The sequence below is a fragment of the Vombatus ursinus genome, unplaced genomic scaffold, assembly GCF_900497805.2.
Source record: "Vombatus ursinus unplaced genomic scaffold, bare-nosed wombat genome assembly UNPS02000580.1, whole genome shotgun sequence".
Classification (NCBI taxonomy): Eukaryota; Metazoa; Chordata; class Mammalia; order Diprotodontia; family Vombatidae; genus Vombatus; species Vombatus ursinus.
In genome coordinates, this window is record NW_020940358.1 from 30145735 (window position 1) to 30172721 (window position 26987).

At 42.3% G+C, this 26987-nt stretch overlaps 1 protein-coding gene across 1 annotated transcript; it reads right to left on the reverse strand.

Moving 5' to 3' along the window:
• Nucleotides 1-209: 209 nt before the first annotated feature.
• Nucleotides 210-23148, reverse strand: CNNM3 (cyclin and CBS domain divalent metal cation transport mediator 3). Its single transcript, XM_027852118.1, has 8 exons — nucleotides 21795-23148; nucleotides 9645-9788; nucleotides 8162-8314; nucleotides 7423-7592; nucleotides 6819-6915; nucleotides 5592-5728; nucleotides 4937-5075; nucleotides 210-1991 (listed from the first exon to the last, which is right to left on the reverse strand). The coding sequence occupies exons 1-8, from the start codon at nucleotides 23146-23148 to the stop codon at nucleotides 1927-1929; spliced, it is 2259 nt and encodes a 752-aa protein (XP_027707919.1). The 3' UTR covers nucleotides 210-1926.
• Nucleotides 23149-26987: the final 3839 nt, after the last annotated feature.

Sequence of the window (26987 nt, forward strand, 5' to 3'; positions counted from 1 at the left end):
GAAGGAATAAGTTCTGACACATGATTATGGCAGTGACTACTCCAAAGTTAGAAAATGGAAAAATGCAATAAGAGCAAATGAAACATTTTTGTACGGATCCTTTTTTTTGGTTGTTGTTTTTCATTAAAACTGATTCTCTTTTGTAGCCTGGTTATATTCTATGGTGGTGTGAAAGAGGACAGGGAAAGAAAAAAGATGGAGAAAAACTGTTTACAGCAATCCATTTTTCACTGTTGGTGCCTAGGCTTTGAACAATCGTAATTAGTGTGACATCTTCAAATCATGACTACCTTGTCCTGAATTTCAACCCATGTAGTGCTTCAGTACAACTGCCAACCCAAGCTTAGAATTTCATCATTTACCAGTTAACACTTAGTGGGGGAGGGAGAGAGTGATATTACTCATGGTGCAGGGTGCCCCTGCGCAGGTTTGAGACTCTGGACTTTTTGTGCATAGGCGACTGTTAATCAAAGACTCCTCCCTCTTAGAAAAGATTAAGCGCTAAATCATTTTTTTTCCCTTTTGCTTGCTTCAGCTGACATTTAACTGCCCATGCAGCCCCGCCCTTTTTGGTACCTCATTCCAGATGGAAAGACTACCAAGGAAAAAGGCAAGTGAGTTAAATGACCTCCGATTCCCTTGACAGTATAGAAAGGGACTAGTTTCTTCTAAACTAAGTCTCTACCTTTGCCTTTTAGGCAGTGATCTCTGGTCTCAAGGCTTCCATTACCCATGTAGTGGCAAAGAGTTAGTTCCCTATACCTAAGATTAGGAATTAAGAATCTCTCTCATGAGAAGAGGATCCTACAGTTCAGAAAGCTCTCCCTTCTACATGCCAGCTTCCCAAGGATGTCAGTCACATTAGTTGGTTACACTGTATATAGGACCATTAGAAGCAAATGAAGATGTTAAGACTGGGTACAACAGAGTCAACAGGATGTTATAAACAATGACCTGGGATCACAGTTAAGATTAGATTCAAATAAAAGCACACCTGCCTTCACTCCATATGTGACCTCAAAAAAATAACCAGGATACTATTAGTAGCAACTAGTCCTGGGGTTAAGGGAAGGGAGAAAACTGGGTCCTTCACCTGGGTAGCATGAGGGACCACCTCTAATAATTTAAAGCAGCAAGGCCAAGTCACAAAGGGAAGTATAGCTTGGGGTGGCCAGAGGCAGGAGTGACCTGAACCCTTAGTTCAGAGAGAGCTGAGGGTGGGAACAGGTTGCTCTTTTTATTTGGGCAAACAGCAGCCTCCACAGGAGGAGTTTTGGGAACAGACAGGCTATGCACCTGCCACTATAGTACTTAGGGTTTGGCACAAGAAAGACATAAAAGGGGAAGATAAAAATGTGGCACTGTGAAAAAGGGAACTGCCTTGCAGGCCAGAGCTTACTGCCACAGACAAAGCCTCTGGATCAGCGCCTTGGGCAGAGCAGTATTCTTGGCTCACTCTCAAAGTGCTGCCAACAGCAGGTACTTGGCAAATTAAAAACAAGGTGAATGCAGGTCACAGCCACATGTTAAAAGAGTATAATTTCTGCATTCGCATAGTAAATAATACTCCACTATCATAGCCTTAAGGCTATGAAGCATCCCCATTAAGGGGGGAGGTAAAGAGGGGAAAGGGCACCTTGGGATTCCGAGATGATGGGCTTTTCTTTAATTCCCTGTAGACTCCTGTCCCAGGAGCAGGGTCTGGAGAATGATGCTACAACTGATTCCCATCCCCACAAAAGAGGCAGATTTCTTATCTGCAGCAGGCTCTTAACACTGGCATTAGGCCCAGAGCCCATGTCTCTAAAAGCCACCTAAAACGTGGCCAGAAAGGGAGGGGACAGGTTGGCATGAAGCTACTCCTGGGCTCACTCAAGTTCCCCACTTGCTTGTCCATCCCCAGTTTTGGGGTTGCTTGGCAAGAAGTTAAACTCTTGTGTTCCTCCCAAGACTCTCTTCTGTTGGGGAGTTCGGTCTACTGTTGGCTGTTCCTGAAAGAGATGTGAAGAAGAAAGGTCACGGTCTACCTCCTGAAGATGAATAAGCTGAGGCAGCAACAAAGACAGTAAACTGCTTGGGTAACATCGGGCAGAAAGAGGTCACCTCAAGGTACCTTGGAGATTTCAATCTAGTGAAGGGCTGGGATTAGGAAACAGATTTCTCTTCATAGAACGCAATCCATAGGGTCAGGCATCAGTATCTGGGTATATAGAAATAGTGAGTGGTTCTTTCCATGGTAAAGTAAGTTGAAACTAGAGAAGGCTAGGAAGGTATATCTGGAAAAAAAAGAACCTAGCCCTTGACAAAGAAACAGTCTTGGCTAAAAAGGACTGGTTTTCCCACAGCTCAGTGGGGATTTGGCAGGCATTTTGCCTCTCAAGAGAATGAAAAGCAGTACTAAGGACAGAAAAGTTCAAACACCACTCCTTCCCAGAAGGGGGGCAAATCTGTACAACACCAGCCTTTGCAGGAGGAGACTTCTTGGGAACAGAGGCAGGCTGCCCTCCTACCAGCCTTTGTAACTGGACAGAAATGCCAGCAGGTCTCCTCCAAACATCAAAGGCCTGTTAAAGCCAAAGAAAGGGGGAAAAAATGGAAGGGAAGATATTTACCTTGGGTGTTTTCTAAAAAACAAAAATTCTCACTAGTCCACAGTCATCTATCAACTGCAGTTTCCAACTGTGCCAAAGAGGGAAATGTTTACTGGGAAGGCTGGAGAGAAAGGGGGGATGGGGAAGAGGAGAGAAAGGAGAGAGGAAGATACAAAATATTTAGCTAAAATGGCAGGTCAGTCAGCACATACCATCAAGGACTAGACCAGGAGATAACCATATTTACTCACATAATTCCCACACAATTTATGCCAACTGTTTAAAAATGAGACAGATTTTGCAGGTAAATTGTTTTCTGCTGTCGTGAAATACACCAAGAAACCTAGAGCATAAAATCTCTTTCTGAGATGAGCCTCTGAATTCACTTGGTAGTGAATAGTGTGGATTAGCTATTTTCACTTTGAAAAAGTATTTGACAAGATTCCCTATTGATGACTTTTAAAAAATAAAGATATCAGATAATCCTTAAGAGTTTAAAAATGGCTACTGATATTCTGGCTTTGATAGGAAATAAGTTGACTAAAGGTACATTAATCTGAATGAATAAACATTAACAGCAGAGTCCCACTGGAAATGATTCTAAGACTAGTACTATTTACTTCTCATATAAATTATCTGGAAGAAGTCAAATATAGTAAGATTTCTAAGTTTGCAGATGATGCTTAATTCTGTGTAGTGAAATACCAAGCTAACAGGGAAAAACCCAAGAAAGGCCTCACAAATCTGCATTAATGATCAAAAAAGGGGCTGCTGAGCTTCACTGTGGCATTTGTTGTTAATCAGGAAGAACTATTAAAAAAACTCTTCAGATAGGGCAGTCAGTTAAAAGTGAGGGAAAGGAATTAAGGTGACCACAGGTTGCTCTCAAATCAGAACTGTCTGAATGGTGCTCCTTTAACCAGAAAGGTCACAAAATTCTGGGTAACATTCAAAACAAAAGTGAAAATTTTTCTAGACTTCTGCACTTGTGAAACAAAGGAGAGCTTAACTATAAGGGAGATAAAGAGAGATTTTTTCCTAGGTGGATTAGGACTCTTCGGTCTGAAAAAAAAAAAAAAAAAAGAGAAAGTATATAATTCAAGTTTTTAAGTTCTTGAAGGGTTATGTTCAATGTAAATTCAGAGTTGCTGAAATTCCAATCTAGTACAATTAGGGACACTCTTGAAACTCAAAGGATGAAGCTTTAAGGAAGGAAAAAAAAATGACTGTGTTACATAATGCAGCCCCCAAGGGATGCCAGAAACACAAAGTATAAAATAAATGTAATAAAGCTTTGGGTTCAATTCACAGATAATATATAATGAATTAAAAGAAACTAGTCTATTTTGATAACATGGCTAATCTATAGGATTGACATCTTTCACAAAATGTCCCTTCTTGTCAAAAGACTGAACACTACAACAATTGGTCAAGACATCTCTGATGTTTAAAATATACTTTTAACGATCAGAATGACTGATGCAAAGGGTTCAAAAGAAGCTACAGTCCTAATAATTGTGTGGGAGAATATGAGTAAAGACAGTACCTGTCAGCATTTGAAGCAGTAGTTACTTTCCCTTTACACCATCCCTAGGGGCAACTCAGGAGAATCTATGGGAGTCCCAAAGTTTTGTCTTTGGTTCCTACTTCAAAGCTCACAAAAAAATAACACGATTATTCAATTTCTTTGATTATTCTTCCAAGAAACATAGATTTCTGGGAATGCTTAATTTTCATGCCTTTTATCACACTCTCTCATATATTATCCCTACCTTTTCTTTTATAAAAGCTTGTGTCCCATTCTCCCTTGACTACTTCCCTTTATACAACTGGTCTACACACAGTGGGGCACTCTATATTTTACTAAGAGATAAAAGAATTAGATACTACCAAATTGCTTTCATTAGTTGCTTTCCTAGTAGCGATGATTTGTATTGCAATAACCCATTCACATCCTCACCTAATCTCATTTGTAACTAGGTATTTTTGAGTGGATTAGAACTGAAATATACTATAGAGTGATTACACACAATGCAGAGGCCTAAGTTTAGCAGCTAAATCCTAACCAAGTGAACCAACACAAATAAAAACTAAAAAGCTGCCACAGACTTCATATACACCCTACTGGTTGAAGCAAATGGAAATTCATCTAATGAATAAAGGGCATAGCTAATTAAAGGTCAGCTGATGAGAAAGGGGGAAAGTAGAAAGGAGGAATGAGGGGAAGGAACTGGGACAAAGAACACCAGTTAATTGGCTCCAGAGATACCCAAACAGGAAGAAAGTGACTGAGTTTGGCCGTAGGCCAGGGACTTGACTTCCAGTGCCTGCTGCAGGATGGTTACCTGCTGCTGCAACAATCTTGCTATGGAGCAGCTTGGTCTGGCTGTTGGGGACAATTCGGAGGTCCAGGTTCTCAGGAGACTGTGGGGAATTCTGGGCACGTGATGCCATGAGTGCATTGAGGTACTGCAGTCGAGTTACCTAAGGAAAAGAAAGGGACACTTGGCTTCAAAAGTACTACTGTTTAGAATTTTGCCTTACCTAACTCATCACTTGTCCTGTTTAAATACACGATGTATACTGTAGAAGAAGTAGAAAAGGACCAAGATAAGGGGAAAAAAAACCCTAGAAAAACTCTCCATTAAGACCGAATGGAGGAATCTTAAAAACAGAAAGGAACTGTTCAAAGAAATGTTATTTTAGTGCCCTCAGGGGTTACAGCTGGGATGAGGAAGACAGGATAAGGAAGAGCAGAAAGAACAGCAGAATTGGAGACAGGATAAAATCATCATGCTAACACTTCAAAAAATGGAGCTGGAATGCTTTTGTGAGCAACCAAGAACAACCATTCTGGAACCTAAGGCTCATTGTCCAAAAGGTAGATAAAATTAGAATTTTACCTCAGTCCCATAAAGAAACATGACCAGGTTGGCCTAGCCTCATTATGAACACAAAAACTCGTTAAAACCAGCACTGATGAGTTACATGGACCTTCACCTTAATGAACTGCAGGTCAGAGAGGGCCCTCACGGTGTAGTCAGGACAATACGTAGAAGAGTAGTGGGTACTCTCTGCTGGCTCGGACTGCTGGTCACGTCGGCTGGGCCGAGTTGAAGACACTGGGGACTGGTGAACTGGTGAAAGGCAACAATCAGGAGTGTACAATCAGTAAATTGCACATCCACCTTGGAAGGGGGTACCCTCAAGTTTTTAGAAACCACTCCATTAAAAAGCACACTAGAGAAAAGGCTGACAAGAACTTTGAAGAGATGAATAAGGAACAGAGCTTTCCCCTTGGAGGTGTGCAGACAGGAAAGGAATCTAGCCTTCTCAATGCACTAGGCTATCTCATCTTCAGCATACATTCTTTCATATGAACTTCACAATAGTTCTGGGAGGAAGATACTACATATGTTATTATCCTCATTCTACAGAGGAGGAAACTCAGGCCCTAAGAAGTTAAGAGACTTATCTGTGGCCACAAAGCCAATAAGGACCACATGTGACATGTTGCCTAGCACAATTCTTATAGGCACTTTGAGCTATTATCTACATTCCAAAATTTCTTCTGTTTTGGATTGTCACGATAGCAGGAGCTCCTCACTTCCTACTTCCTCTGTTCCCCAAAACTATTTCTTTCTGCCTCAGTACAACTAGACTATTCAGTTTGCATAGAAAAGTGGGAAAAGGGCAGATAATCTCTGAGGACCCATAAACCACATGACCCTATAAAATGATATATTTCTTCTCTCTCTCTCTCTCCCCATACATGCCAGGTATCACAGCAAACATCAATCAACAAGCATTTATTAAGCACCTACAATATGGCAGGCTTTGTGCTAAGTGCTGGGGATACAAAAAAATGTAAAAATGGTTCCTGCCTGTCCTCAAAAAGCTTACAAATCTAAGAGTGGAGACAACATGTAAATAAATAGATATATACATTGTAGGGGAAAGAAAAGAGGGGAAAAGATTAGCAGCTGGGGAAGTGTGAGAGACTTCTTAGTGAAGGTGGCATTTTAATCTGGAGGGCCATGTAACTGGGTAACACGTACACATTTCACTAGGCCAGAATGTTAACTCATTTCTGGTATCTCACCAGAAAGTATATGACAATGAAGGCTGAAAGTAAAGCTCCCAAGGCCTCCACCCTGTTAACTGGAACCAGGGCACAACATGCTGGGAGCCTCAGCCTGGGGGTTACTAATGTCTTGGTGCTCTTACCTGAGGATGGTACTGACAGGGCAGATACACCATAATAAGTGAAGGCTCCATTTTCAAACTTGAGGCCCTCTTTCCCAATCTCCACCTCAACCCTGCCCTGAAGAGAAAAAGAAAACATTAATGTCTTAGGGCTTGTCTACCCTTTTTTTAGGAGGAGACCACCAAAAGGAATTATCAATTTCAGTTAGATATGAAGAAACCAGATTAAAATAATATCTTTGGGGATAGGAGATGAAGAAGAAAACAAACATTTATTAAGTATCTACTATGTGCCAGGCACTGTGCTAAGTGCTTCACAATTATTATCTCATTTGATCCCCGTAACAACCCTGTGAGGTAGATGCTATCATTACCCCATTTTACAACTGAGGAAACTAAGGCAAATAGCGGTGAAGTGATGTGCCCGAGGGTCAGACAGCTAGGAAGTATGAGATCAGATTTGAACTTGGGCCTTCTTGACTCCAAGCCCAGCACTCTATCCACTGCACCACCCAGCTGACTCTGAGTATCCTTATTCCCCAACTCCTGTCCCTTTTCTTATTTTATTGTGGAAAGGAATACAAGTCCAGGGCCTGATATGATGAGGTAGAACCAGTTGAGTTACCTGCAAGATGAGAATGAAGTAGTTAACTGGCTGATTGCGCTGGTACAGGTAATGGTCTGCAGCCAGTCGGTTGCATTCATCAAACTTCACTTCCTGGTTGACACTGGGATGCTTCAGCAGGTGTAGCAGGACCTTCTCTGAGATTCGTAGTGGGCTAAATAAGTCCACCTCTGCCCCATGGTGGGAAAAAGTGACAAGCGTCCATGAGGGGCCGTAGCCACTCAAGCTTCCACTCCCAGCTGCCCCCAGGCCTACCTGAGGCACCCTCATACCAGACCAACAAGCTGGAAGTGCTATAGGATTTGAGAAAACTGGCTCAAAGTCCACAGAATCTGTGATGCTGGAAGTGGGCCACCTGACTACAATTCCACTAGCCTTGCTGGCCACAAGCCTTGGGCCTCCCCCCCCATCAGCTGGCCTGCCCCTGCTCTGAGCTGATACAAAGAAAAATTCCATTGCAGGTAACAGGAAAAGGAAAACATGTCTTTACCTCTAGGCTTCCTAGGCCTTGATGGTTTATTTGCTCAGAACACAAGGATTTCCCTGTGAATTGTGAATGGGGTTGGAGTGGGAGAGTCCCAGTCCCTATCCTTTAAAGTCTTTAAGCCTCAGAAAACGGAAGGTAAGAGGTTCCACATCTGGTCAGTTACCCCAAAAGGCAGTGCCTCTTCAAGCCCTTGATCAGGGGAGAGCCCAGGGATGGTGAGTAAGAAGGAGGCGAGGATCCTCTTCCCCTCACCTCGGGAGAGGAAACGTTGGGTGGCCAGGAGCAGTTGCGGGGAGATCTTCACTTTGTGCTCATTGTCAGACCCTTTGAACAAAGAGAACTCCTCCTTCTTTCGCTCTAAAGGGGCACCCAGACAAGTAGGTTTCTTCTTCACCTTGTTTTCTCCTGATACAGGATTAAAGAGCATAGTTAGACATTAGCAACTAATTTTGCCAATACATTCAAGTTACTCCTTTACCATGTTTTCCTTCCTACCAAGAGCTATGGTGCAGAGAGGTTTGGCAGCATCAAGATATGAAGAAGATGGCTGTTTCACTCACCACTGCAGAACAGCTGCCCTTTGGGCTGGATATAGCTGCCATTCTAATCACCTGATAATTCTGGTATTAGGTAAGGAGAAGGAATGGGCACAAAGGACATGCCAAAAGGTAGACCTCCCTATTTGGAACTGATCCAGGATAGTAACTTACATAACAAAGCAACCTAGCGCATCAACACGGGAATCTTGGGCCATTAAAATTGCACTTCTTGGGGAAGCGAGGTGGCGTAGTGGATAGAGTACTGGCCCTGGATTCAGGAGGACCTGAGTTCAAATCCGGCCTCAGACACACAATACTTACTAGCTATGTGACCCTGGGCAAGTCACTTAACCCCACTGCCTAGCCAAAAACAAAAACAAAAACAAAAAATTGTACTTCTTGTGAAGGGAGTACTTAACAATCAACAAGTGTAAACATTAATATTTAAAACAATGACATCATTAGATCTGGTAGCTCAGTGACCACGTTGCATCGAGACTTCAAGCATGAGAAGGAACATGGAGCAAAATATTATTTCAAGATAATCACCATCAGTGAGTGATTCAATGCCCCAAGGTCATATTTGGAGTTCCAATTCTGTCAGGTAAATACCAGCCCTTACCCCCAATAAACAGTTTTATAGGATATGATAAAGAGCTCTAAGATCAGACTGCTCAGGCAGGATAGTGATAGTTATACCATAAGCACCTTCCAAAAGTCATATGCTGGAATTAGGCCAAAATTCACAGAAGCAAAGAACACAGGCTCTCTGTAGAGCATAGAGTTGGGCTGTAAAAGAACTAATTTGTAATGACAACACAGGAGCTCAAAATGGGGAAAACCAAAATGGCTCCAAAAAGATATCTCCACCTACCATCTTGATGATTACTAGGGGGGAAAACCCAACCCCAAGATTACTAAGGGATCCAGAACAGAAAATGGTCTTGCAGTCCATTGTGGGAAGAATAGTGGTTTTGACATGAGGACACCAGGTATAGTGCCATCTTGGGAACTTGAAAATATTGGTCATAATCACAGGGAGACTGAAGAACCTGTTTACCAGGACATTTGAAAATAGCTCGGCCAACAACAAGAGAAATATAAGTTCATTTGTGTCTAGGATACTTGAATACCCCTGTAACTTGAGAGAAATTGGATGAGAAAAACAAAACAAACTCAGAAAGGAGTTAACTCACCATAGTCATCAGATTCATCCAGGATCTCTGATTTAATTATCTCCTCAATGACATCCTCCAGTGTGACAAGACCCATAACCTCATAGAAAGGGTCTCCCTCGCCTTCATTGTTCACCTTCTGTACAATGGCCAGATGTGACTTCCCTGTGGAACAATATGCTGTTGTCATGGTGGCAAACAGAAAGAAGCCTAGACATGCTGATCTCACAACGTTGTAGACTACAAGTACAGGACTTAATAGCCATGAAAGACTCTCGGGAATGAAAGGACAGCACGGAAGCATACAACTGCATTTGAATCCTGACTCAAAACACTCATTAAGTCAGTGACCCTGGGCAAGTCATTTTAATTCTGGGGCCTCAGTTCCCTCATATCTAAATGAAGGGGCTCAACCTGAAGACCTAGAGGTCATTTAGGACCTTTCCAGCTCTAAATATATGAACTTTCTGAGGCTCTATTTTCTCAACTACTGCTTAGTATCTCTAACTGGACATCTATCAAGCCATTTTATTTATTTTTTTTTTTTATGTCCCCCCCCAATTATGTATAAAAAAAATTTTTTAACATTCTTTTTAAAAAAATGCTGAGTTCTAAATTTTCTCCTTCCCCTCCTCCTATTTCCCTGAGATGGCAAGCAATTTGATGTCATACATGCATAATTATGCAAAACATATTTCCATATTATAAGTCATGTTGTAAAAAAACAAAACAAAACACAAACATCCCCCTCCAAAAAACAACCACACACAAAAATAAAGTGAAAAATGTTTCAATCTGTACTAAGAATCCATCAATTCTTCCTCTGCAGGTAGATTGCATTTTTCATCATGAGTCCTTTGGACTTGTCTTGGATCATGGCATTGCTGAGAAGAGCTAAGTCAATGATAGTTGATCATCACACAATATTGCTGTCACTATGTACAATGTTCATCTGGTTCTGCTCAATTTACTCTGCATCAGTTTGTGTAAGCCTTTCCAGGTTTATAAATATATTTTAATATCCAGAGAAACAAAGGCTTAGAAAGATACATCCAGACCTCTGAAATCCTCTCTAACTCTAAATCTATGACCCAACGATCCCTGAGAGAAAGAACTGTTGTCATACATTTTATGTCCCCCTTAGTACCTAGCACTGTGTCTGTCTTGTATCAATTTTTAAAACTTATTAAAATAACAAAATGACAAGGGAAACTGACATGGATTAAATTGATAGGTTTAACTGATTTGTTCCCAATCTGTTTGAGACTGTTATGAGAACCCAATATTATTCTCCAATGGCCTTAGCAGGCTGAAATTTGAAAAGCTGGGACTAGACAGGACGTTACATAGATAATAGAAGCCTAAAGTATAGTTTGCAAAGAACACTGAAGGCTGAAAAATGCCACAAAAGCAATGTTTTACAAAGAGACAAATTCACTTTGTAGTACAAACTGATATGCTAATGAGGGATGGAATAATTCAACTTAGAATTCTTCCTCAAATTAGTTTTTTCTGTTAAACTGAAACAATCACATGCACTGAATAAACATTTATTAATAAGTACCAGCGATGTACCAGGCATACAAAAATAAAAATTGAACAATCCCTGCCATCAAAGAGGTTAACAGTGCATCCCAGATATGAGGTGGGGGGAAAGGAAGAAGACAATGACTAGCTAACCTCTAAAGTCCACACCAGTTGGACACTATGACCCCATGATCCCTGAGGGTGGCGACTGGTCATACGCTTTGTAATCCCTCCTAGACCTAGCACTGTTTTTTGTAGCAACAGCACTTTTGTGACATTTCTCAGCTTTCAGAACAAAAGACCTAAATGCAGACTAGATGCAAAGGCACACAAGACAGGAGACAGAATGTTCGGCGTGAGGCACAGCAAGTTGGCTACTCTGGCTTGACCACAGAGTGAGTGAAGGGAAGAAAGTATGTAATGAATGAGCTTGCAAAGGCGAGTCAGAGCCAGATTTCAAATGGCTTTAAATGAAAAAACCAGGGAATTTGTATTTGATCCTACAGACAAGAGGAAGCAGAGTCACTGAAGCTTTTTAAGCAGTGGAATGATATGCTCAGACTGATACTTTAGGAACATTATTTGGCAGCAATGTTAAAGATAGATGAGAAAGGAGAGAAACTTGAGGCATACAGACTAATTAGAAGGCTACTGCAATAGTCAAAGAGGTGATGAGGCACTAGTGTGAGGCAGCAGAAAAAATACTGACCTTGCAGTCACAGTACTGAGTTTGAATCTAGATTCAACCATTTACTAAACCTGAGTAAACTGGGCAAGTTATGTAACTTAGGCCTCAATTTCCTCATCTGCAATAGAAGGTTGAACTAGATGGCTTCTGAACCCCTTCCCAGATTTACATCTACGATCTTAGGGACTGAATCAGGAACAGTAGAAAGAACTCCACTCCATGAGTCAATGAGATTTGAAAACAGACTGGCTTCAGAGAGAAAGGATGAGTGAGTGGAGTCCAGTGAGAACCTAAACAACTACAAGGATGGCAGGGCCCTTTACAGAAACAGGAAAGTTAGGAAAAGGGGTGGGTTTGTCAAGGAAAAATTTTAAATTCTGTTTTAAATGTATTGCTTTTGACAGAATAAAATTATCTTGGAAAAATTCTATCTCTATTATCTCTACCAAAATTTTCAAACCAGTAGCACTGTAAATGAGTAATGGGATTGTTATTTGTATTTTCTTTGAAAAGCAAATCACCACCCTCTAATTCATTTTGGTGTACATACAGATTGCTGCAGTTTTCTTGGCACGAGGTGTACTTGTATTGAGTTGCTGCCTGACAGAGGAGGGCAGAATGACAGAAATTAGAGCTTGGCCACAGTAGGATTCTCTCCTTACTCTTATCATTGTTAATCTTTCCATCTATGGAAATATGTTTTGCATGATTGTACATGTATAATTTATTTTAATTGCTTGCCATCTCAGGGAGCAGGGAGGGAAGGAGAGAATTTGGAACTCAAAATTTAAGAAAAAATTAATGTTAAAAACATTTACATGTAATTGGGGAAAAAAAATTATTAAAAAAAAAAAAAAAAGATGGTTCACAATACTTGATTATACTGTGTTAGAGAACTTTTCCAGCATATTATGGACTTGCCTAGCCACATTGCTCTCTCTGTATCTTACCAACTATGTGGAATTATTTAAGAATTAAAAGTGACATTTTGCAGGATGTCCTGATATTTTTATGGAGAAGTGGGATGGGAGATGCAAAGAAGCCCGTTGGTTATGCGTCTGCCACTTTGAGATTAAGCCCTTATTCCAAGTTTAATAAGTGCCTGCTAGTGGCAAAGATGCAGAATGAACCCTGCAGCTCTTACATTTTTCTTGCCCCTATGACATTTGTGTTGGGGAAAGCCCAATTATTTGTGGAAGTGCCATTCCCAAGTCAGAGCCTCAAAATGGCCCTACCACACAAAGCGAAATCTATTTGGAAAGATGGAGAACTCTAGCATGTGATTTTGAGCAAATCCTTACGAATTTTGGGAACAGTCCAATGGGTCAAAGCTCAGGGATGAAGGGAGGGTTGCACAGAATGTTACCAAAGGAAAAAGGGCCCACCCCAGGCCAGTCACCTCAGCATGTCAACCAGCTGCAAGAAGCCAAAGCAGCAACTTCTACACAAGATCCTTCATGCAAAGTTATTCTTGTTTTTACAAAAGTTCCAGTCAGTCACTTACCCCATATGACCATGAGTAAACTGTGAAGCATAAAGAGCTTTTTAAAACAAAAAAAACCCTGTATTAATAAAAATAAATGACAAATTATTAAAATATTCTACCTGAGAAACCTAACGTTCAAAGTGGTCATAACCCAAGATATGAGAAGTAGAAACATTATGAAAAGGAACTTGGCTTGAATGGGCAAAAACTCCATCTCGAATGACTTTTGACTCTTTCTTTGTAGGGATGCGATTACAACTAATGAAAACTTTACAGTCTATCACACAGATCAACTCAATATATTCTTACAAAATATTATATTTGTGAACTAGGCATAAATGCCAATACGTACTTTTTGTAACATGTATCGCCATTTAAAAAAATTATGCTGCTATTGTCAACCCTAATATTAAAAACAACCAGAAAACTTCACCTTATATAGTTCTGTTATAAAAAAGATTTTCAGGGGCTAGTTCAATATTAGGAAAACTATCAGCATAATTGATCATATCAACAACAAAACTAACAGGACATCACATGATTATCTCAATAGATGCAGAAAAAGCTTTTGACAAAATACAACATCCATTCCTATTAAAAACACTAGAGAACATGGTAATAAATAGAGTCTTCCTTAAAATGATAAGTAGCATCAACCTAAAATCTTCAGCAAGCATTATATGTAATGGGCATAAGCTAGAAGCATTTCCAATAAGACTGGGGGTGAAACAAGGATGTCCATTATCACCACTGTTGTTCAGTATGGTACTAGAAACATTAGCTTTAGCAATAAGAGAAGAAAAATAAATTGAAGGTATTAGAAGAGGCAAAGAAGAAGCAAAACTATCACTCTTTGCAGATGATATGATATAGTTAGAGAACCTTAGAGAATCAAGTAAAAAACTACTTGAAATAACAAACAAATTTAGCAAAGTTGCAGGTTATAAAATAAACCCACATAAATCATCAGCATTTCTATATACTACCAACAAAGCCCAATAGCAAGAGATAGAAAGAGAAATTCCATTTAAAGTTACTCCAGACATTATAAAATACCTGCTGAAACAAACCCAGGCACAATATGAACACAATTACAAAACGCTTTTTCACACAAATAAAGTCAGATCTAAACAAATGGAAAAACATCAGTTGCTCATGGGTAGGCTGAGCTAATATAATAAAAATGACAATTCTACCTAAGCTAATTTACTTATTCAGTGCTATTATCAAACTACCAAAAATTATTTTACAGAGCTAGAAAAAATTATAACAAGATTCATTTAGAAGAACAAAAGGTCCAGAATATTAAAAAAAACTAATGAAAAGAAATGCTAAGTAAGGTGACCTAGCCATTCCAGATCTTAATTATATCATAAAGCAGCAATCATCAAAATTACTTGGTACTGGCTAAGAAATAGAGTGGTGGATTGGTGGAATAGGTTAGGTATGCAAGACACAGTAGTCAATGATGACAGTAACCTACTGTTTGATAAACCCAAAGACCCCAGCTTCTGTGATAAGAACTCACTATCTGACAAAAACTGCTGGGAAAACTAGAAAAGAGTATGGCAGAAACTAGGAATAGACCAAAATAAAGTCAAAATGGGTACACAATTTAGATACAAAGGCTGATACTGTAAGCAAACTGGGAGAGCAAGGAATAGTTTACCTGTCAGATTTAGGGAGAACAGAAGAATTTATGACCAAACAAGATATAGAAAACATTATGAAATTGAAAATGGATAATTTTGTTTACATTAAATTTAAAAGTTTTTGCACAAACATAGCCAATGCAACCAAGATTAGGAGGGAAGCAGAAAACCGGGAAAGAATTTTTACAAACAGTGTCTCTGATAAAGGCGTCATTTCTAAAATATATAGAGAACCAAGTCAAATTTATAAGAATACAAATCATTCCCCAATTGAGAAATGGTCAAAGGACATAAAAGGGCAATTTTCAGAGGAAGCAATTAAAGCTATCTATAGTTATATGAAAAAATGTTCTAAATCACTATTGATTAGAGAAATGCAAATCAAGACAACTCTGAGGTACCACATCACACCTATCAGATTGGCCAACATGACAAAACAGGACAATGATAAATGTTGGAGATGTGGGAAAATTGGAACACTAATGCATTGTTAATGGAGTTGTGAAATGATCCAACCATTCTGGAAAGCAATTTGGAACTATGCCTCAAGGGCTATAAAAATGTGCATACTCTTTGACCCAGCAATAGCATTTCTAGGGCTGTATCCCAAAGACATCATACAAATGGGAGACAGACCCACATGTACAAAAATACTTATAGTAGCTCTTTTTGTGGTGGCAAAGAATTGGAAATTGAGGGGATGCCCATCAATTGGGGAATGGCTGAAAAAGTTTTGGCATATGAATGTAATGGAATACTATTACGCTATAAGAAATGATGAGCAAGCAGACTTCAGAAAAACCTGGAAAGATGTGTATGGACTGATGCAGAGTGAAATGAGCAGAACCAGGAGAACGTTGTATACAGTAACAGTCACACTGTGCAATGACTAACTTTGATAGACTTAGCTCTTCTCAGCAATGCATGATCTCACACATCTCCAAAAGTCTCATAATGGAAAATGCTATCCACATCCAAAGAAAAAACTACGGAGTTTGAATGCAGATCAAAGCACACTATTTGCTCTTTTTTTTCCTCCTGTTTTGTTTCTTCTTTCTTGTTCCTCCTATTGGTTCTAATTCTTTACAACATTACTAATATGAAAATATGTTTAATAGGAATGTATATGTAGAGCCTATATCAGACTGTATGCCATCTTGGGGAGGGAGGAGAAAATTTAAAACTCAACAGCTTATGGAAGTGATTGTTGAAAACTAAAAATCAATTTAAAAAATAAAGAAAAAAATTTAAAAAAAATTTTCAGTATTGAGAGCTGAGGAAAGATCTGGACAGATACTAGTGGTCCTCTAAGTAAGGTATAGTTTCTAAGATGCTCTAAGAACCACGCAACTGTATTTCCTGAGGGGAAAAAAAAAGATCTAACTTATTAACACTCTAAATAGCTATCAAAGTGACCTGACTGGTTTCAACTGTTTAGCAACTTTTTGACTTAAAATTATACGCAACTAAACCGGGGGGGGGGGGGAGAAACGTGTGGCCTCAAGGTCACATGTGGCTCTCTGGTCCTCAAGTACAGCCCTTTGACTGAACCCAAACTTCACAAAACAAATCCCCTTAATAAAAGGATTTGTTCTGTAAAACTTGGACTCACTCAAAAGGCTGCACCCAAGGACCTAGAGGGCCACATGTGGCCCTGAAGCTGCAGGTTCCCCACCCTTAAACTAAGCATTTAAGGAGCAGCAAGTAAGAACACTGAAAATCAGGCTAAAATCCAGGTTCTCAAATAGAAATATGGGTCAGGTTGCTCAGTCCTAATATCTCCTCAATCTGGTTGCCCTTGAACAATTTCAACTCCATGGCAACAAGCCAAGGGCTGCAGTTTTGAAGAAAGCAGGGCTCCTTTGTAGGAAAGCTCCACAAAGTGTTCTTTTTTTTTTGGCGAGGCAATGGGATGAAGTGACTTGCCCAGGGTCACACAGCTAGTAAGTGTCAAGTGTCTGAGGCCACATTTGAACTCGGGTCTTCCTGAACCCAGGACAAGTGCTCTATCCACAGCGCTATCTTTCTTTCTTTCATTCATTTCTTTCTTTCGTTCATTTTTTCTGGCGATCTTCATACAAAGCAAAATTCTGTTAAGTCCCCAATCTAGAGACTGTGAGGATGATCAGGAAGGGTTCTCTGTCCAGGAAAGGGGCTTTCCCTCAATAAGAAGTAAGAAACAGGCAATGTTCTATGAAGGAATGAACATATGATCCCTGGCCTCAGAGGAAGTTGTTGAGTCTGGCTCAGGACATTTTTGTGCATATTCCTTCTAGGAATGCTCCCAACTTACAAAATGGTGGATAGATATAGAACAGGTTATTTTTTAGAACCTCATGTGAATGCCATAGGAGCAATATAATAATGCTCACTGCTCAAGAACATTCTAAAAACAGGTTTAATGAAACAAAAGGGGAAGAGGAGAAAGGAGGTATTGGAATGAAAAATGAAGATTGACATCTACCCAGAGGATTATATTGGCTAAGAGTAGGATGGAAGGGGTGGTAGAGAGGAGAAGGCTCCAGGATACCAACTGAAGACACAGATCAACTTCCCTAAGACGGCCTTTCAGCATCAGGATGTGATGCTGCCAGCAAGACAGCAATCAATCCACCACATATAAATCAGTAAGAAAAAGAGAAGCCCTTCAGTAGGGGACTCCAGGATCTTATGTGTACAGAGACACACAGAGACACACACACACACCCCTCCCTCCCTACATGGAAAGGTAGCACACTTTAACAACTTTTAAGTCTCCTTAAAACCATTTTGCAGTTGCCACTATACAATCTCATCTCCCAGGTTCTTAATAAGCTGCTGCTCCAGAAGCTTAGGAGGGTGGTTTGGCTGGGGACAGCTGCTCCACTGAGTTCCCGATTCCTCACATTCCTCAAGACCAAACTTTGGGAAATTTTCTTAGTGTGAAAAATATCTACTGCCTGGCAGAGTATCTTCTAGGCAGTTGATCTACCTCTTGGAAAGAGGCTGAAGGGATGGCAGGCACCTTTATAAGAAGGCTTACTGGACCCTATGGGTAAGTTGTATGCATGTGAAAACTGAAAAGGGAAAGGTTCCTTTGCATCATCAAAACCACACTTTGGAGATAACAAATACTGACAACCAAATAACTGTTGCGATAGCTTTTTTTAACTTGACCTGTGATTTCTCCAGTAGAGGAATTTTCCAGGGATGAATTCCCTTTACCAGTACAGATTGACAACTACTCTGCAACTTATAGGCTTAGTTATAGGCAACTTATAGGTTGAAGCACTGAGAGATAAAGCGCATATGTAGTGCTGTACTTAGTCTTAAAAGAAAATCTTTCAATGTTTTAAGGATCTATAACTTCATCAATATGGGAACTCCCTCTACCAGGGTCATAAAACCAGTTTGTGTCAGAGGTGGCATTTGAACTCAGGTTTTCTCAATTTTGGGGCCAGCTCTTTATCTACCATACCATGCTACCTCTTTTGTGATATATTATATCACTTAAAAAAAAAACAAACCCAGAAATGAAAACAAAACCAACCCCCTCCCCCAAAACCCACATCTTTCAAAGTTTTAAGATTCTATAATTGAATGCAGAAGTCTGAGTATTTCTTCTACCAGAGATGACCATCCTATAGCCAAAGATTCACCACATTGCAGTCACTCTGGTGACTGGCTCAGAGAAAATAGAGTCCCCCACCACAGGACAAATACTCAAAAGCCGTAGCAACTTGGTGGTACCCTTCTGTGACTTACATTTCATTGGAATAGCCTTTGAGAACTCATGGTCACCTCCTCACCACAATTAGGCAGAAGAATAGGATTTCAGCTGAGGCAAAAAAAAAAAAAAATGTAGCAGAGATTTAAGAAGGTACACCACAACAAAGGATGAAAGTCCTAATAAAAGCTTGATTTAAAAAAAAAAAATGACCCCAACTCTGAACCTGTAGGAAATGCCAGATAGGCATAACAAAATCCCCCAACCTTCTTATCTTCCTATTCACCGATTCTTCCTCAATTCTGCTATACTACAACTTTGAAGGTGGGACTGGCTCCCCTAAAGCTGTCCTACCATTATTCTATACTAAAATTTTAGCTCCTAGACCCCAGTGCACTACAGCAGACAACTAGTCACTGCTTGATTTCATGAACCAAGATCACTGATTACTGCAGGAAGACAGGGAGGCTTAACTAACTAGAGGTGTTGACCAGAATAACCTATGGCCATGCATTAAAATTAGTTGGTCTCTCCCTCCAAACCCCCAAGACAGTCTAATCTTTGTATGAGACAGGAAATTTAAAGAAAAATTCTTCACACCATTAGTGCTAAATCAGGTTTTTAAAAAAGTAGTACAAAAAAAAAAGTAGTACAGTGACAGGTAATTTGAGGGGAAGGAATGTATCCCAGAGATAAAACATTCAAGAGAGCCAGAAGGATGGAAAATTCTTATCATGTTGCTTATGAGCAACAGAACACTCCTGTCATTATACTGGTGGAATTTCACTTACCAGAAGGGCAGACAACTCATGCTCCACCCCAACTACAGTATTCTGCATGAAGCTCGAAGGTAGGCAGGCTGGCTGGCTATCTATCTCAAAGGCTCCCCAAAGCCTGTTGTTCTGCAGCACAACTATAGTATGCCAGGCAAGAAGGCATCAAGAATTTTTCAAGACAAATCAATGGTTCTCATCAGTTTGATCAGAATTCTCCAACAAAATATCTCCTATAGAAATTGGTACTGGCATAAGAACTAAAAACTTTTGTTTTAAAATGACATATCAAGCTACTTAATGAGTAAGGGCAATGTAATTATTGGACATATCTGCCTCAATACAGAATAAAATTCGGATTCTCATAGCCTGAAGTCTTTGCTCATTCCCAGTTTATCCAGTTAGTTTATGGTCTGATACTACATCAGTCCTTAAGGCATAAGCCTACTCAGTGGCCGGAGGCTTAATTCCCATTCTAGATCTCAGGAGTACCAGTCACCTTTTCTAGGTAAGAATAACACCTCAAAACGAGCCAGAAGCCCTAATGAATCTATCAACAGATCTCAAGATGATAGATCTAGAGTTGGAAGGGCCGTAGAGGCCAAATAATCCACCCCCCTCATTTCACAGATGAAGAAACTGGGGTCCAAAGAGGTTAAATGACTTGCCCAAGGAATTCAGGTAGTGTCAGGTGGGATCTGAACCCAGGTCATCAGCCTCCAGAGCCAGGGCTCTTTCCCTAAGTACTACGCTGTCTCACCAAAGTCACCTACTGATAAAATCTACAACGTGTGTAGACAAGAGGAAACATAGGGCATCATGCACCCCTTATTTCTCAGGGATTCTGACAAGTTTATTCTCTACTCTCAAAGAAAAGCACAGATAAATGGGGGCAGTAATCTGGAGGGAAGGGAAGGTGCAAAAGTCATCACACTTAAAGTTAGAAGAAAGACAAAAGCAATAGTGCCATCAGTAATGTTGCTTTAGATAAAGAAAAATAAAAGTTCTTTATTCTTTAGAAAGCCTTAAGTGTTCTTATTCTAACCTCTGTAAACAAGACAGCAGAGGCAGCCAAGTGGCACAGGGCACAGAGGGCTAGACTTGCAGTAAGACCTGGCTTCAGAGACCTAGCAGCCCACCTAGCTGTGTGATCCAGGGCAAGTCACTTAACTTCTCTGTGCCACAGTTTTCCTGCCAGTAAAAAGGGGATAATACTAACAGCACCAATCTACCAGGGTGGTAGAGACAAACCAAAGAAAAAACATATCTAAATGCTTTGTAAACATAACATAAACTTTAGCTATTGTTATCATTACATGCCTTCAACAGTATCCAAAGTTCCCCTAGAATCAGAAAGGACCAATTTAAAGATAAACATATAAATGGGCTCCCTCCCCTCAAGGGTGTATAGAACTTTAAATTCAAACTAGGAGCTTGGTTCTATTCCCAGTTACAGTTAAGAAATCCTCAGTTCTGACTAACAGGGAAAGAAGGGAGGAAGGGGAAGAATACTGGAATCATACAAAGAATCAAGCAACCAAGAATTTAACTAAGGTGAACTGAATTACGATGGGTGTCCAGGAAAGAGCACTGGATTTGAAGTCAAGAGGCCCAAGTTCAAATCCTAGCTCTGCCACTCATTAACTATGTCAATTTGGGTAAACCTCTTCACTTCTTCTGGGTTTCAAATTTCTTATCTCTACAATAAAGAGAACGGAATAGTCTGATCGCCAAAGTTCCCAAATCTATGGCCATCCAGGGCACTAGGACCATTAGAGCCCTTTTGTTTCTGTTGACCAAGGTCTTCGATGAGTTCTTTTGACTCACAGGTAGGGCTCTAAAATCTATGATCCTGTGCTCCATGAGACCCAGAAGTGGCGACTTGCCCAAGGATCTTGCCCCAGAAGGAGCTCTGAGCTTCGGACCAGGTCTCTTAACACTTCTCTCATTATGGCATTTCCCTGTTCCCTGACCCCTGCCTTCGGCTGGATTATCTTACTGAATTTCTTTTCAAACGAAACGAGGTAGTGAGACAGCTACAGGGCAGAAGGAAAGCTAGCTTTGGAGATAGAGGATTTGAGCTCAAATTCCAGCTGTGCCACTTGTGTGATTCAGATTCCTTATCTGTACATGAGGAAGGTCGAACTAGATGACCTCAGCGGTCCCTATCAGCTCCGGAATCCAAAATCCTATGAATACACAAGTGCATTCAGACCGGGGTACATCCTTCCTAAACCACTGGCCCCGCCCCACTCCACTCTTCTGAGAATCCCATTCTAATCCCGGTCCAACTCCCTCCAGAAGGAAGCCGCAGTTCCAGGAATGGCAGCACCAGTTACCTCGTTTGAATTCCTCCAGGACGGCATCCAGCTTAGTGTCATTGAAGACAAAGTGGAGTGGGTGGTTGTAGAATCGGATAATAGTGCTGAGCGGGGTGCAGTCCTCCGGGTCCACGAAAGCTAAATCCTTGAGGTAGAGCATGTCCACGATGTTGGAGCGTTCTTCCTCGTACACCGGGATGCGAGTGTAGCCGCTCTGCATGATGGTGGACATGACGCTGAAGTCCAGTACGGCCGAAGCGTCCAGCATGAAACAATCCTTCAGCGGAGTGAGCACGTCCTCCACCGTTTTGCATCGCAGGGCCCCCTTGCTGAATTCCTCCCTCACGAACTCGTGGTAAGTGTCAGTGCCCCGGGCCAGATCCACCACCCGCTCCCGCAGTCGCCCGCCTTCCTGGCGCAAGGCCAGCTCCAGGAGCTTGCCCACGGGCAAGGCCACGGGGAAAGTGAGCAGGACTGCCAAGCGGGTGAGCCCCAGAGCGCGCGGGGCCAGGCTCAGGCCCCAGCGGCCGCTGACGGCCGCGGGCGCCACCTCGCCCACCAGGTAGACGAGGCCCGCGCTGCCCAGCACGGCGGGCACGGCTCTTTGACCCACGGCACGATAGAGAAGCACGGCGAGTGCTGCCTGGGCTAGACTGGCCAACAGCAGTAGCGCGCACAAGGCGAAGCTGCCCCAGCGCCGCACGGGTTCCAAGCGCTGCGCGGCCGCCCGCTCCGCCTCGGAGCCGCTCTCGCGCAGCACCTGCACCTCGGCCGGCTCCAGGGCCAGGGCGCTCAGCTGCAGACCCCGGGCCAACGCCGCCAACCCCAGCAGCGCGGCCGCCAGCAGGCCCAGCGCCCAGGGCAGCAAGGGCGCCTCCTCGACGGCGAGCGAGTCCCCCTCGGCCGCGGGCGTCCAGCTCCCCTGGGGCCCCCCTCGACTGCACAAGCGATAGCGCGCGCCCCCCGCGGGCCCGCCGCGCTCCACGCGCACCGCGAGCAACGCCGAGTGAGGCCGCACGGCCTCGGGGTTCACGCTCAGGGGCGCCCCTGCGCCCCCGCGCGCACCCCTCTCCTCCGATTCCTCTCCCCCCTCCGGGCAGCCCGAGCCCGCAGGAGCGAAGGCCACCCAAGGCCACGAGCGGTTGGCGAAGCCGGAGCCAAAAAGCCGCAAGCGGAAGGCGGCCCCGGGCGCGGCCCGGACCACTCGGCCCCGGGCCCACACTGGACCCTCGGTCCTGTCTCCGTCCTCTTCCAGGCAGAAGCCCAGCACCCGCGGGCCTGACGCGTCCCCGCCAGCGGCGCAGCCCAAGCAGAGCGCGGCGAGCACCCAGCGTAGGCCGCCCGCCGCCGCCGCCGCCGCCGCCGCCGCCATCACCAGCCACCCCCCTCTAGGTCGCCCGCTCAACCTACCCCCGGGTCCCCGCCTCCCTCCGGCCAGTCAACGCGCCTATCCGTGCCCCTCTGGCCAATAGGAAACGGAGGAGGGCGGAGCGTCGGGAGTAGTACTAGGCTGCGCCGCGTTGTAAACAAGATGGGGGCGGGGGACAGGGAGGGGGGCGGGGCAGCTGGGGGAGTTTGGTTTTAAAGAGGTGACAGGCTCAGTCACTGGCTATTAGGGAACTGAGTTGGGTCGTGGGGGCGGGGGGAGAGGTCCCAGTTTATTCTATTAATTTAATTTAATTTTTTAAAATTTTGGGCTCGTTGTTTTAGAATTCTTAAGTGCAGAAGCACAGCATTATATCTCCAGTCTCCCTGCCTTTGCACGGGGTGTCCATCTCTTATGCCTGAAATTCTCATCCAAGCTTAAGGTACTTTCAAAGCTTAATTCAAGTGCCACTTCCTATTGGAGACCTTTACTAAATTCCTTCAATTATTATTAGTTGTTGTTGAGTCGTTTCAGTCGTGTCCGACTCTTGTTGACCTCATTTAGGGTTTTCTCGGCAAAAATACTGGAGTGGTTTGCCATTTACTTTCTCCGTTCGTTTTAGATTTGAACTCAGCTCTTCCTGGCTCCAAGCCAGGCACTCTATCGGCAGCACCATCTAGCTGCCCATATTCCCACTGGAGACCTTCCCCGATTCCCCCAAATTATTAGTGCTCTCCCCTTCCCCCCCAAAAAAACAAACCCCAACCCTACCTTATATTTATTTAGTATATATTTTATATTTATTTATCAGTATGTGTCTTGTTTCCCTCTAAAGGAATGCAAGCTCCTTGAGGGCAGGGACTTTTTGTTTTGTCATCATCATCCATTATGGTACTTAATAAAGGCTTGTTGAATTGAACATCTAATAAGAAGAGTATTTTTTATAAAGGTTCCAGTGACTCACGAAAGGCCAAGCCATAGTGGTCCTAGAACTGGGAAAGCCCCATGGAACAGGTTTTTGTTCTGTAGATTATATGAAGCAAGCTGATCAGCTGTTGGGTACCTGAAACCCAACACCTCCAGAAGTCCTCACTTCCAAGAACTTTAACAACCTCTGAAGGCACTTCGGTGTAAAATGTTAGTAAGCATACTGATTTAGAAGAAGAGTACTCCTGGGTTCTGTTCAGCCCTGCCACTGAATAGCCCTGTTATCATAAGGTTATAGATTTAGAGCTGGAAAGGATCTTAGGGCTCATTGACAACCCAGCCATTTTACAGATGAGGAAACTAAGGCTGACATTGTTGTCCAGTGTCATAGTTAATAAGTATATGACACAGGATTCAAACTCTTCCTCCTGACTCCCAATTAAATTCCAAATCAAGAAATCTGTATTAACTATGTCCTATGTGCAAGGCACTAAGGATGCAAAAAAAAATTTTTTTTTCATGGCTCAGTGTTTGTCCTCATGGAGCTTATATATTCTACCTTTCAGGGCATCCTTGCCCTCTTTGGTCTTTGGTTTCCTTGTTTGTGAAATGGGATTGGACCAGACTGTCTCCAAGGTCTCTTCTATTTCTAACAACACTAGATAGTTTTATTTTGTTTTGTTTTGTTTTAAACTTAAATCCCAGGAAGAGACCCTGAAAAATCAACGGACTAGAATCAAGGCCAGGTTCACTAGCTCAAGAGTGACCATTTGAGTTTCAGGGTCACTAAGATCATTATTACCTTGGATACTGCAGTCCCAGATGCAAACTGTATACTTTTATTTTTTCTATGTTGGTTAGCAATTATTAGTTAGGAATCATGGAATACAAGGCAGAACCCTGGATTTGGAGCTAGGAAACCTGGGTTGGAATCCCCAGCTCCGCTACTTAATAGCTGTGTGACTCTGGGCAAGTTACTTGGCCTCTCTGAAACTCAGTTGCTTCATTTGTAAAACAGGGCTAACTCCACTACTTCCCTCCCAGGACTGCTATGAAGAGTGGATTTTATAAGAGTAAAATGCCATATAATGAATGATAATGATGAAACTGCACTGGTAATGCTGCTGAAATGGTCAATAGACTTTGGGAGCTCCTAGCTTAGGGTGTGTGTTGTAGGCAGGACAACCATTTAGAAAGCCTCGGTGGCTGAGAACAGTGTAGTAGGAAAACACAAGCGAGGTAACTGTTTCACAGGAATGTACTCTGGAGAGAAAAGGTTGTTTGTTTTGTTGAGAAATGTTTGTTAACTGTTAAAATATCATTTTTAAAAAAAATATGACCAAGCTGGAGAAGAGAGCAAAATTATGCTGGCCAAAAAGAATTTCAAATACCACAACCAACTGACCATTTTGAGTGGACAGACTCTTGGTTTTTACTCACTGCTATATATGTATGTAACAGGGTACATATGACAGGACATTCTCAGTTACCCTTCCTGATCCTGGTCAAACAAATGAGGTGTCTGGGGCCAGGGCTGAAAGGACTCCCAGAAAATCCTGAATGGACCTTTGGTCCTCCTTCCCATCTCGTGACAGCAAGTAGAATGCTGAATCAGTTCAAAGAAGAAACTGCTTCCTGCCAGCTCTCCTTGCCTTGACTCTTCTGCAGGGCAAGCAGCTCACTCTCTCAACTCCCTGTGAAGTGTTGTATGGAGGCGAGAGGTGAGCTTTCCACCTACTCCCACATGGAGAATGGACTCAATTAGGAGAGCTTGCATCTGGACCTATGGCTGATTTGTTTCCTTTTCTGAACAAGTAATTATCAACCTCAAGGTAGAGGTGTCAAGGCTCGGGAGTCAACTTAAAAGTCCAAGAGGTCCAAAGGGACTGGGTTTATTGAGTGAAACTGCCCGGCTGCAAGTGGAGTTTTTTGATCAAAGATGACAAGACCACCATCAGCTCCATTTTACCAGGTGTTACACTGGTAGTTGTTTGGACAGTGGAAAGAGCTCGAGTGAAATGTAAAATGTCTCATACGCAGCCAGACCTGCAAACTATTTTATGTTGTGATGAAGCTTAAGTATCAGCCTCCCAGAACACTGTTAACAGCAGGTATTGCAAAATGCTGTTCTAAGTTGCTCTGTCGATGTGAGCTGTCTTTTGTGTAGGCATACCTGCATCCTTGATTCATAATACACACTGAATACCTTTTTACTATCCCTTTTTGGAGAAACATCAGAGATGAGCCAAAACCTAAGCTAAATTGTCCTGGGTTACTAGGATTAAGGTTTGAGCTGAAGAGTGTGAGAAAAGGGATCATAGCCCCACTCTCACTAAAGCCTGAGCTCCCAGGACTGAACTCAGTCCAGACCACATGCACAGGTCTATAGTATATGGACCTTGTAATGGAGAAGGGAGTGGGCAAAAGACACCAGCCCCTGTGGACCCAGAGGCAGTTCCTTATTGTTGGAGAAGTAATTTTCTTCTTCGCCTGATTCCCCCAGAAGAGGAGCTATAAAAGAATATTAGGTACTTAATAAACACTTATCCACTGATTTGAGATTACTTAATATTACTGGGAATTAACAAACTTGGGAAACATTTAAAATGTCATTACCCAAAGACTTCTAAGAATCCAGCAGTTTTTTGGTGTTGGTGATGCACCTGGTCTATCCCTAACTTCTTCCACTTACAACCCCTTTCAGACCTGCTTCTTTGTCCTCTTTCTAGGACCAAAGCACTAAGCTAGCCATTAACCAGTCCCTTGTACCTGGACTGTTGCCCATTTGTTTCCTTCTGGATTTCTTTAATTACAGTCTCCACCCCTTCTCAGAAGCATCTTAATAACAGTGGACATTTATAGGCTTAATACTTACATAAGGCACTACAGGCATTACTATCTTCATTGTATAGATGAGG